The sequence below is a fragment of the Protopterus annectens genome, chromosome 6.part0 (genome assembly GCF_019279795.1).
Source record: "Protopterus annectens isolate FY-2018-M chromosome 6.part0, PAN1.0, whole genome shotgun sequence".
NCBI classification, from domain to species: domain Eukaryota; kingdom Metazoa; phylum Chordata; order Ceratodontiformes; family Protopteridae; genus Protopterus; species Protopterus annectens.
In genome coordinates this window covers 1,598,514,937-1,598,528,555 of record NC_056737.1, presented here as the reverse complement: position 1 = coordinate 1,598,528,555, position 13,619 = coordinate 1,598,514,937, and the positions used below count along the sequence as shown (strand labels likewise).

Sequence of the window (13,619 nt, the reverse complement as noted above, 5' to 3'; positions counted from 1 at the left end):
CTACAGACCAGTCGCTCTAACATCCACTGTTATGAAATGTTTTGAGGGGCTGATCAAAAAGCATCTTTCATCATACCTACCTCCTGATTCTGACCCTCTTGCAGTTTGCATACAGAGCTAACCCAGCCACAGCTGATGCCATATCAGTAGCATTACACTTCTGACTCGAGCATTTAGAGGGCAAAGACAACTATGTGAGAGGATGCTGTTCACAGACTTCAGCTCTGCATTTAATATGGTGGTACCAATGCAGCTGATAGAAAAACTGGCACATTTAGGAATCAGTAAATATCTCTGTAACTGGATCCTGGACTTCTTGATTGAGAGACCACAGAGGGTGTGTTCAGATAAGAGCACATCAAAGTGCATCACTATTAACACCGGGATTCCACAGGGATGTGTTCTCAGCCCACTGTTACTCACCATCCTGACCCATGACTGCTATGCTAAGCAAAAGTCCTACTATATCAAGTTTGCTGATGACACCAGAGTCGTGGAGCTCATCAGAAAGGAGGATGAAAGGGTGTACAATGAAGAGGTGGCATCTCTGATCAGTTGGTGAGAGGGGGAACAAACTTGACCTGAATATAAGCAAGACCAAAGATATTATCATCGACTTCAGGAAAAGGAGAACAAACCACCCAGTGCTCAGGATCAATGGTAAGAGTGTGGAGAGGGTTAAGAGTATGAAATTCCTGGGTGCACACATATCAGAGGATCTTGCATGATTGGGAAACACCAGCCAACTGGTCAAGAAAGCGTACCAATGCGTCCACTTTTTAAGAAGGCTGAAAAAAGTTTGCTTCCTCCTCATATTCTCTCCACCTTCTATAGAAGTGCAATAGAGAGCATCCTCACCTGCAACTTGGTTTGGAAGCTGCACAGTTACAGGAAGGCACTACAAAGAGTGGTGAGGGTTGCAGAGTAGCTAACAGTTTCCAGTCTTCCATCGATACATCGTTTTTATTGTGCAAGAAGCATCTGAAAGGCCACCAAAATAATACAGGACAACACGCATCTTGCGCATGGAGAGTTTAACCATCTGATATCAGGCAGGAGATATCGCAACATTCGCTGCAGGACTACAAGATTCAGTAACAGTTTCTACCCTACAGTGATTAGATTTCTGCACTCGGGCACTAGTCCCAGGAGTCTGGACACATAAGAAGTAAATTTTTATTTGTGCAATATACGTTGTTTGTCTTTTCCCGGTTAGGGGTTGCCACAGCGGAACTCCGGTCCGCTAATGATTTGCAGTAGATTTTTATGGTGCCGAGTTGCCAGCCCGATGCCCAGCCTTCAGAGAAGGCACGCCCATTCACGCATGTCTTTCGGAGGCCACTCGACTGTGGGGAGGACATGCAGACTCCACACACAAGACACTCCAGCCGAGAATCGAAAAGGAGAACCTCTTGCTGTGAGGCAACAACGCTACCGCTGTATACTAACATATATTCCAAGTAAGTGCAATATTTATTTATTATATCCATAGTCAGTATTATTTAATTCACTCAAGTGCAATATTAGACAAATAACTTAGGCATTTCAATTTGTAGTGTGTTTTGTATTACTTTAAATAGGGTAAGTTAATTAAACTCAGTGGAGGGTATTCTTTTCATACATGAGTGTTGGTAAATGTCTCTGCTCTTTCTTGCATGTACTGGGGTAGTACTGTATTTGTTAATTATGTTTATTCCTCTTGTATGTGTTGTTTCATTTTCCTTTGTAATTTCAAATATTGAGCTTATGCACAAAATTTTGTTTAGGTTACAGTGTGTAGATGTAAATGACAATAAAGTTTATTTTGACTTTATGTATATGTGTAACATATATATATATATATATATATATATATATATATATATATATATATATATATACACATACACACACAGATATATATATATATATATATATATATATATATATATATATTTCTGTAGGGAATATATATATATATATATATATATATATATATATATATATATATATATATTTCTGTAGGGAGTATGTGTACATATATTTATATTCTTCCTACAAACATCCTAAGCAAACCTTGAAATGTGACTAAACACACTTTTACATGCCTGCACTTTCACACCACTGTTTGAACTCATGCCACATTTTTCAAACAAGTTCATTATTTCCCCTTCTCCCTTTATGAAATAGAATAAATAAGAACTATATGCATTTATAGAAATAGAATGTTAACCCTCTAAACAGAAGCTTCAGCTTTAAATCTGTTGCTACTTCTACTGGCATTATCCACAACGGCTGATGTTTGCACCCAAGTTCATTACAATGAGTGTAGTCAGTATTTCTCCTGAGGTTCACAAGTTAGGTATACTTAGGTGATCAGCAAGTGATGTTACTGTGCTAGGATAGCCATGATATACCACAGTTTATTTTATAATACTGCTGCATTTGAATGCTTCTATCTGTGAAGACTTAAAATTTGCCTATTTCAAGTGTGTATGTGAGCTGAAGTCTACACTAAAGAGAAACTAGTTTGAGTGGCTTTCAATTTCATGTGAAATGTTAACCAATGCAAAATACAGCAGTCACATTTACAGTGACTATAGAATGCACTTAACAGTACAGTGTACTTACTTTAACACCAATTATATCACCATCTTTCAGATAATATGGTGCACCTTGTAAGCCTTCTTGCTTTTTTCTTTTTTTGCGTTTGGAAACTTGCTGGGTCTAAATAAAAATCACAGGCAATTAATGTTTGCTAAGACTGAGTTTATTTTATTTTTTGTGTGTTGTCCAATAAAAAGGGTAATGAAATACTTTTCTGTGAAACATATAAAAATAATTATCCATGTTTAAATGACACTGAAAAATGCATTATCTTGTCCAGTACGAAATTCCCTACTTTAATCTTCATTTATCTGCAGAAACAAGCAAAACTGTTTAGTTCATAGACAGGTTCACTCATATAAAGTGCTTTAATGCCAACAATCTTAGATTTGAAAAAGGGAGTAAAGAGAGGGGGGATTTTAGTAACCAGAGGTTTAGTAGGTGGCAATAACTATGCATATTTAAGGAAGCTTTCTTTCCTTAAGGAAGTGGGCAGGGACCGATCTCTGTACCTACTTTTTCTATGGTGGAAAATCTAGGTGCATAACAGACATACCAGACTGCAATAGGGAAAGCTTCTCCAGACATCTGACAGCTATGTGCAGGAAAAAGATGTTATGTCTTACCATACCGTTCCATCTGTATTGTTGACCCTCGTTCAGTCATTACGCATGGGTATCGGTTCTGACCTCGGAACCGAGCCGGCCATTTTCCAAGCTCGCGTCAGCTACAAACTCTCGAGTTAAACTCTTACCCATAATCCCCCTCTCCCTGTTACCTCAGATTGAGTTTGCAAGCCAAAAGAAGGTAGAGGCTACCTCTGGTCAAATGACCTAAGAGAATCGGATGGTGAGATCCACTACAAGCCACAGGAGGGGGAAGGAGGGAGGGTCATAATGACTGAACGAGGATCAACAATACAGATGGAACATTATGGTAAGACATAACTTCTTTATCTGATATTGTTAATCCTCGTTCATTCCTTACACATGGGACAGAGTCCCCAGCTACCTCTATTCCTGAGAGGTTCTCATGGAAAGACATTCCTGAGCACCATAGAACCAAAAGATGCTCTTCCCCTGGAAGCCAAATCCAATTTGTAATGATTGATGAAGGTATGAAGCATAGCCCAGCTGCACAGATGTCATGTAAAGAAGCTCTGGCATGGAAGGCAGCAGAAGTTGCCACCAACCTTGTTGAGTGAGCTTTCATGGTAGTAGGCAACGGGATATTACGTTGTGTATAAATGAAGGTCACACAGTCTTTCAACCATCTAGCTAATGTGACCATAGCAACAGCAGATCCTAATCTAGGTCCACAATAGGCCAAAAATAACTGGTCAGATTTACGAAAGGACCTAGTCCTGTTTAAGTAAAACCGGGATTGGATGGAGAATCCATGGTCGATCTAGTAGGTGAGGCCAAAGGAAGGGGAACCAAATCTGATGAGGTCAATATGGTGCTATGAGGATCACCTTGCTCTTCAACTGACGGGCTTTCTTCAGAAACTGGGGAATGAGGTGAAAAGGTGGGAATGCATAAAGAAGACCCGAGGGCCAATCGTGGACTAGAGCGTCCCTGGGTGACTGTCCTGGAGGGGGAATCAGGGCAAAGTAGTTGCTGCATTTGTAGTTGGTCGGGGATGCAAAGAGGTCGCAGCAAGGACGGCCCCAGTGGTGGAAGATCTCCGCCGCTATCAAGGGATTCAGGGACCACTCGTGCACCTGATGAGTCTGTCTGCTATCACGTTGGAACTCCCAGGAATGTGCATTGCTAGAAGAAAACAGTTGGTAGCCATCGCCTATTGCCACATCCTCATGGCCTCTCGACAAAGGGGGTAAGATTTGGTTCCACCTTGCTTGTTGATGTACCAGACCACTGCCATGTTGTCTGACTGAATCAAAATCGTCCCAGACGGCAGCAGGGGGTGGAATGCTTGCAACACCAGAAGCACCGCCCTCAGCTCCAGAACATTTATATGCAGTTGGGCCTCCAGTTCGGACAGAGTGCCTTGGACTGTCTGCCCCTGACATAGCCCCCCCCACCCCATCAGGGAGGCATCCATGGTCACTGTGGCCTTGGGTTGCTGGGGGGGAGAAGGGGTGAGACCATTGTGACAGATTGTGTGTCATCCACCAATTTAAATCCTGTTTGCACCTGTGGGTTACTCAAATCTTGGCTGAAAGAGGATACCATTGGGTGAGCAGTAGCCACTGTAGAAGCCTCATATGAAACCTGGCCAGGGGGACAATGGTGTTGGAGGCTGCCATGGAACCCAAAAGCTGTAGAACAGTGAGCTGTGGATTTCTCCCTTGAAAGGATTGGAATCAGTTGTTGCTTTATCCTTAAAATTCTGTGCTCTGGAATGGCAGCTCTGCAGTTCTTTGTATCCAAGATAACCCTTATAAATTCTGTCGACTGAGATGGGGTGAGATTGGATTTTTGCCAGTTTATGGTTATGCCTAGCCTTTGTGCAGTGAGGAGAGAGTATGCCAGGGCTTCTTCCAGTAGATGTCTGGTGGGGGCGGAAATGAGACAGTCGTCTAGGTTGAAACACCTGGAATCCTTGAAGTCGCAAGTGAGCTCTAAAGACTGCCATACACTTTGTGAACACTCTGGGGGCTGTAGAGAGTCCGAAGGGCAGTACTCTGAAATGGTAGTGACTGGCTCCCACATGGAAGTGCAGAAATCTTCTTGATGGCCTGTCCACATTTACATGGTAGTACACATCTTGAAGATCTATCGAACACATCCAATCATCTTTTTCCAAAAGCGGAAGGATAGACTGTATTGTGACCATCCAGAATTTTTGTACTCTCCCAAACTTGTTCAATACACTGAGATCCAAAATTGGTCTCCAGTCCCCGGTTTTCTTTGGCACCAAAAATAGTCTTGAGTAGAATCTGGATCCTATCTGGTCTGGTGGGACTATTTGGATGACTCTCTTTCTTAGCAGCTTTTCTATCTCTAGTGCTGCTTCTTCCCTTTGACTGGGTGGAACATCGGGAAGGTTTTTTGAAGGGACAGGACAAATATCGAAGGGGATACGATAACCTCTGGGATCCTTTGTATCCAAGAATCAGTGGTGATGGTTAGCCAGGCAGAAGGGTACAAGGAGACACGACTTCCAACCACCTCCAGAGAAAAGGAGTTAGGCCGCTCTTCAGGAGGGCTGGTAGGATTGGCCAGGGAAAGAGTCCCTGGAACCCTGGTTACGCGGACCCCCTCTGCCCTGAAAGGAGCTTCTTCCCTGTCAGTTTCCCCCCTCTGCCTCTAGGGGAGAACTCGGCCTGTGTGTCACAGAAAGGACCCTGAGATTTCTTGAACTATATCTTCCCACTCTTTTGGTTTTGGGAGAAAGCACGTTGAGGGGAAGAATAATGGACAGCTATGGCAGAAAGGGTCTTACCATCCTGTTCACATCTGGCCAGTGTGCTTTTAACTTTGGGTCCAAACAATGAAGAGGCCTCAATGGGAGCATTAAGAAAGGAAGCCTTAAAGAGTTCCGCGAAATTGCATAAGCACATCCAGGCATGTTGTCTCAACACCGCAGCTGAATCCGCTGCTCTAGTTGCTCCTTCTGATGCGTGAGATATCAGTCGCATAGAGGAGTTAGATATTGACTCAATGGTGGCCAGCTGAGAGGCCACTTTGTCACGGACCTCATCAGACACGGCACCAACCAAGGTTTCAGAGAGCTCGGAAATCAGATCCATTTGAAGCCTGGTAAAGTGTGCCATATAATTCAGGGCCTGATAGTAAAGGTTGCTGATGCAAAGGTGCGCTTCCCTATCCTGTCCAGGGCCCGGGACTCTTTGTTAGGCGGATGGCTTTTTTCTTCTGCCAGATCCTTTTTTGTTGCGGCCGCCACCACCACAACATCCACAGGAAGACCTTTTGACCAATGGGGATCCGTAGCAGGAGGGGACAAAATCTTATCTGGCGTCCGAGGAATAGCCTCTACAGTGTCAGGAGCCTTCCACATACGCTGCACAATGAGCCGGACACGTTCATCGGCAGGTGGAGTTGCCCAGGATGTAGTGGGCCCAGCACGAAAAGCCTGCAGGAACACAGACTCCTCAGAGGTCGGATTAGAGGGCTGCTAGTCACATAGGTCCATAGGCAGGTACTAGGCTATCGGCCCTGGGATCTATACAAGCCCAGCCAAAAAGGTATCCTGGCTTTTGCTACCCAAGAAAATTATTTTCCTGTATCACTGTCGAGCAGAGCAACAGAATTGATTCCCGGGGTGAATTTCCTATTTCCCATCCAATCATCAAGATTTTTCTTGAAAAAGGATTTTGAGGATATCACCGAAGGATACCTCAGAGGGTGACCAAGGGGATCCTTCCCCATCAAAGTCTGTGTCTTCAGTGAGGGACTCCTCTGTGGAGTCCATGTGCTTCCTCTTACACAAATTTTTCTGGTGGACTTCCTCAGAGGGAGAAGCTGGGGAAGACAGCGGAAAAGTGGTTTCCTGTGGGAATATGTGCTGAGGCCCCTGCACCCAGTGTCCGCTAGGTGTGACTTGTGAAACTAGTGTACCAGAGGAGGGCTGGGGGGGATAGACAGCCCAGTATCACCAGCAGAAGTGAAAGCCTTCTCCATCAGTTGAAAGGCTAGTCCACCTGAAGAGGAGTGTGTGTCCAGGACAGGGGTCACCCCTCCCCCCTAAGTGGCTCAGCCTGCCGACTTGGGAGTCTCTGGATGGCTGTGGATCAGCAAATTACGCGTGTCACAAATGTCAACATCCTGGGTCGTAGCAAAACTTTCCTGCCACGAAGGCAACTGGGGTTCCTTAGTGAGATCCATAAAGGGAACTGCAGAGGGGGAAGACTGTGCTATATCAATGGACTTCAAAGGCAATGGAGGAGAAGAATAAGAAGGGGTCTTTGGAGATGGGTGATCACCTCCCAAGGAGGGATAGGTCCTGGGGGGTGGGATACCTCTTGCCAAAAGCACTTGATCCACAAGATGCAGCACATCGTGTTTGGAAAGGCTTCTGGTGGACCTCACGGAGACTGACGGAGAAACAGGCCTGTCCACAGAAGAGACAAACTCGGTACCTACCTCACCAGTCTGCACCAAGAACAACGGTGCCGAGAAAGACTGGACTATGGGTGTATGCACCGAGGAAGTCATCGGTGCCGAGGTCATGGTCTGCACTGACAGAAGGATCGGTGCTGAAGTGGTTGTCAGTACCGAAGCTGGAACCGACAAAACTGGAGCCAACAACTGAGGCGTCAGTTCCCAGTAAGATGTCGGAGCCGATGTGGTTAAGGTCTGCGCCGACTGAGCGGTCGGTGCCGATACAGTAGTAGTAATAATCTGAACCGAGGAGCCCCTCGGTGCCGATATAGTGAAGGCTGCAGGAGAAGATGAAGCCGAGATCAGTAATGGAGCCGAAGGCCTCGGTGCCGAAAGTCTAGGCACCCAAAGCACTGGGGCTGACTGAGTGAGCTCCGGAACGGAAACTTTAGCCTTTTTTGGTTTTGGTTGGTGACAGTCCCCAGCCGGGGACGAAGGCAAAGACTTGGCCTTAGTAGAAACATCCAAAATTTTCTTATGGGTTCTAGGAGGGGTTGAGGCCTCCAACTCAGAAATAGCCTCTGAAAAGGAAAATTTAAGAAGTTCCTTCAGCAACAACTTGTTTTTCCTTTCTAACAAGGTTGTGTTAGAAAAATTTTCACAGATTGTACAGGGTGGGTCAACAGATAAATGGGATGCCCCCAAACAATAAACGCACAAAGAGTGTGCATCAGATGTAGGTAATCTGTGTCCACAATCAGAACACCTTTCAAAACTCAGACTACATTTCTTATCTGCCATGATAGAAAAAAGGGATAGTAGAAAGGGTACCAGCAATGGTATAAAAGAATACACAAAGGTATGAAAAAAAGGAAGATTACCAACGATGGTAGGGGAGAAATACCTTGCGGTAAAAGGTGTAGAGAAAAGAGGAGAAAAACTCAAGAAAATATGGTCGCTAGATGCGATAGGGTAAGAGACAATGACAAAAAAGTTATATAAATGACTATTCTGACAACAAATAACTACACTTAGCTCAAGAGAAGCAGCTTGACACGACCGAATGGCAACGAGGCAAATGAAATCTGAGGTAACAGGGAGAGGGGGATTATGGGTAAGAGTTTAGCTCGAGAGTTTGTAGCTGACGCGAGCTTGGAAAATGGCCAGCTCAGTTCCGAGGTCGGAACCGATACCCATGCATAAGGGATGAACGAGGATTAACAATATCAGATCAAGAGCTTCCTGCAATTAAATCAATACATACCACCACCACTTAACAGAAAAAAAGACACTTGTGTTTTCAGTTATGAAACTACCATACAATCCACTTCCACATGTTTTATATTTTATGAATAACTGTACTTAACACTACAAAGCCAAAGTGCTCCATTGAGTCAAACAGGGTAATATATGCAAGTAGATGATTCCTCAGTGGTCTTCCTTTCTTACTTCTGTTTAAACTCTGAGGAAAACTTTATCTTTTCCATCTCAAAGTCTTGAATAAAACTTTAAGATATCACCCACTTCTTTAGCCTTTACAGGACAATGTCTCAGAACATGCATGTTTACCTGCACTTGACTCTGGGGAAGCTGCTCAGTGCACAAGTGTTCACTGAGTTTTGTACTGTGCTATTTTCCAGGACTGCTGCAGCTCAAATTCGGACACAGCATGATCAGGCATAAAAAGCAGACATGAAGACATTAATTTAATTGACACAAAGATATTTTTATTATTAATTTACTTAATGGATCAGTAATACCTTTAAATAATATCTAATAGTTAGTCCCGACTACACAATTTCAGCTCCACTGTTCACTGTTAAATGCATCACCATGACTTTGGTGTCATTTTCCTTCAGTACTGCTCTCCTTCTGCCATTTAAATGCATCACATTATTTCTTAGCTGTTAACCTTATAATCTTGTTGCCAATATAATCTGGATGGTAGAAATTTAAGGTCATACAAAAGAACTAGTTGCCAGTAGTGGATCCAAATTTTGTTTCTCGTCAGGGCACTAAGTGAGCACAGCTGGTTTGGCCAAGGCACATCAAATATAAACCCTTAACCAGTCAATCTCCATCTCCCTTTCCCCTTAGCATCCCTTAAATCTATATATGACTAAAAGGCAGTGGTGGCTGATATGGGACTGAATGACTTCAGGCATTCAATCCAGAAGGATACACAGAGAGACATGATGGTATTTACTATGCATGTGTTAGAAGCAGGAAAGGCGCTGGTTTTAAGTAGTATCGTGCCTTCCCCAAGAATTATGTCAAGATACTAAGATGAGATATGACAACTGGCTAAGTAATTAGTGTTATTCTAAAGGGATCCAGTATGTGTCAGTGTGAGATGGGATGAGACAGTAGAGAAGACTTCTTATTTCACCAGTGGTTGCTTACACTTCTCATACCAAGGCTTCCACTTACTGGCTAAAGCTTTTGCTGCCCTCATAGTGTCTTTTTTAGGCACAATCCCTCTTCTGGATGTTCCTACATAGCTGACTCAAACCTAAATTTGGACATCATCATGGCGACACTACTCAACGCAAGGAGTCTAAAAAGAAAGATGCCAGAACCAGAGTCCCTCCTGCAACTCAAACACATTCATGTCTATTTAGTTACTGAAACACAGCTTCAATGCAATAACAGCACTCCCTCTACACCAGGGTGTAGTGCCTATCAGGTCTTTAGGCCCTTTGGTAGCTTCAGGGGAGAATCTGTATTTGTCAGGAACACCCTCACCTAATGTATACTTACACAAGACTGTAACTTGGAGCTCCAAGAGGTACAAATCAGCCTTTAAAAATCCAAGTATTATTTCATTGTTAGCTACAGATCCCTATCAATGTCATCCAAAGAGCATTGGAACTACCCTTAATATCACTGAGGGGTTAAATATCAAACCAAATATATTCTTGCTAGGGAACTTCAATTACATCCACAAACAGCAGAAGAAAGGTTGTGAATCCGGTTTCTTACAAAAACAATTCACAGAAGCAGATAAATAACCAGAAAACCCAATGAAGATGCTGATAATGTGCAAGTAAAAGTTTAATCGCAAGTAAAACTTTAACCATAAAGCTTTCTCAGGTGAATACAGTTTAAGATAAAACAATGAAGTACTTAAATAGTGAATTTAAAATCACACGGCAAAATCAAACTTTCTCATTTAAAAGCTTAAGTAATGGATTTAAAGTAAAAGTCCCATTCAATCCTGGTGGTAGATGGGCTCTCACTCTAAGAATCCACTTAATTTTCTGTCAGTAGCTTAATATCTCCACCATACAAAGGTAAATACATTACTTTTAAAATCACAAACTGAAATGCATGATTTTCCCCTTTTTCTGATGTATGTTTATATAGGGCGTTAGTAATAACTTTATGCCTTATTTCACTCATACAATTGGCTATTCGATCTTTAAGCCTTCTATTGGTCATACCTATGCAGTATCCATGACATGATATACACTTTGCAAAATAAATATTATTATTAGTATTGCAATTTCCATCGGCATACAACATAAAGTCCTTGCCTGTGACAGGATGTTTAATTGTCTTATGCTCATTTATATATTTACAATAAGCACAGTCCTTACATTTATAAATACTGTGCTTACTATTTGAAACTTCAAAAAAATGCTTAGGTTGCTCTTTATAACACAATTTCTGTTTAAGCGTACTAATTTGCTTATAACCAAAACTTGGCTTTTCACCCATAACCTGATTTAGTTCGGGTATATCCTGTAAGATAGATCAATGATGATGTATAATCTCCTTAACTCTAGTCGTATTTCTATTATAAGTAAGCATGCATCTAATGCCATTATTGGTTATATTCGTCCTTATATTAGGTTTGTTACTATCACCAAATAATGGTTGGACATATCTTAGTCTTCGTTCTTTAACAAAATTTGATGCTGCAATAGTTTCTTCCTTAGAATAGCCACGCTCAATAAAATCATTAGTCATATGATCTAATTGCTTATGCATAGTTTCATCTATAGTATTTAACCTTGCTACCCTTTGCATTTGATTTCTGCAGAGATCATATGATCATCTGAAAGAGGGGGATCCATGGGCAGATATGTTGAAATGGTAGACAAATGAACCTTGACTGAAGTGTACAATGAGGTGACAGTAATTCACACAAGCAGAACCAGAAAAACAACAGCCTTGAATAAGTATTGCCCCTTTTCTTGGCACCAGCTAGAAAACCCTTTACATTTACTAATACATGATCATCTAGTAGCAGTTTTTTTTTTTTGCCTCCTTTAGTACCTGTTGCACATCCTCAGAAAACAGGAGCCTAAAATGTATTAAGATTCTGCCATCCAGGCAGTCAGTTGCAGTTGTCTGGGGTCAGAATGTATCAAACACCCTTGGCCTTGTGTGAGTGGGTCTAGTCTTTGATGAAGGTAGTGGTAAATGTCACAGGTCATTTCCAAAAGAAGGGAAAATGAATGTTGCCTGGGCCAGAGGGGAGTTACCACAATGACTTTTGGAGAGTCCTTCTCAATCTTTAGAATGACCCTGGATATTAGTGGAAGGAGAGAAAGCAAATTGAAACTTTCTTGTCCAAGGAAAAGAAAAAAACATCTGCATTCTAGGCCATCTTGCATGAGGAGCAGAATTTTACCAACAGATTGTTGTTAGTAGAGGCAAAAAAAAAAAAAAAAAAAAAAATCTATGTGGGAGGTTACCCACAGCTGAATCAATTTTTGGAAAACCCTCTGATTTGATTTCCATTCATGAGGGACTGGTCTTTGCCCTGCTCAGCTTGTTTTTCACACAGTTTTTATCTGACAATATGGAAGATACCTGTAGAGTGAGACTGTACAGAAAAGCTAAATCCCAGGGACAGAGGTCTGAGTGCAAAAACTCAAGAAATAGATCTAGATGCAGATCTAACTTTTCCTGTGGAAGCAAAGCTCTTTGAAATGAGGTAGAGACACCCAGGAAAATAATTCTGTGACAAGGAGTCAGATAAGACCTTTGTATGTTTTCCCATAAAGCAAGTCTGTGTAAAACATCCCTTACCCAGATGAAAGACTCCTGACACTTTGAAAAAGACTCTACAAAGACAAAGAAGTCATCTAAAAAAGGAAAACCATGAATACTTTGCAATCTGCAATAGACTATCACAGGAGCTAGACACTTAATGAATATTCTTGGATCAGTGGACAGACTAAAGAATAATACTGATAATTTGATCCAAACACAAGAATCCTTAAGAAATATCTGAACTCAATCTACAGGAATCTGATGATATGCATCTTTTAAATCTAAGGTCACTAGAAAACTCATACAGGGAGCAAAGGAAAACAAGTGGAGAAGAAAAGTACAGTTGTGTACCTACCATAAATGTAGATGTTCGAGTGTATTCACTGTTGCAGTCATTACACTTAGGGTAATCCTGCTGGCAGGCTACCCGCAGTCGGCCTGAATTCCAAAGTCTTGGTCTGGTGTCGGTTGCTGTCATCTCTTCCCGGATGTCAGTGCGCCAGGGGTATAAAAGATGCAGCAGACGCCATTTTCTTCAGTTTTTCTTGCCCCAGATGTCAGGTGCCCCCAAAAGGGTAGACTAATAAAAGGATGCCAATAAAAATGCATGTACTAACATAAACATTATCTTCATCTACAAGCAAATACACCACAAAGGTTGTATAGAATAGAGAAGTACAGATAAGTCCCAGCAATGAAAGGGGGATGGTGGGAGGGTAACCTGGACTGCAACAGTGAATACACTTGAACATCTACATTTATGGTAGGTACACAACTGTACTATGTTCATCATGTTTCACTGTTGCAGTCATTACACTTGGGTTGAATCCCAAAGCTGAGGTTGGGTGGCTGGGCCTAAATAGAATTAGGAGTGGCTATGAGGCCCTGCAGAACTGCAGTGGCAAAGCCTGCTCTGGATTTAGAGTAAAGAGGTAAGTGGTAGTGCTTTGTAAAAGTGTGCACTGAAGTCCAAGTTGCAGCCTCCAAAATGTCCTTGGTTGG

The 13,619-nt window shown here is 42.3% G+C and overlaps 1 protein-coding gene across 2 annotated transcripts in view; it reads right to left on the bottom strand.

The window, feature by feature from the left end:
- USP40 (ubiquitin specific peptidase 40) overlaps positions 1-13,619 on the bottom strand; it is a 3,368,940-nt gene that overhangs the window by 243,194 nt on the left and 3,112,127 nt on the right. For both annotated transcript variants that reach the window (XM_044075047.1, XM_044075048.1), the window contains one exon: positions 2,611-2,706. In XM_044075047.1, coding sequence (XP_043930982.1) covers positions 2,611-2,706 — 96 coding nt within the window. The remainder of the gene's footprint in view (positions 1-2,610; positions 2,707-13,619) is intronic.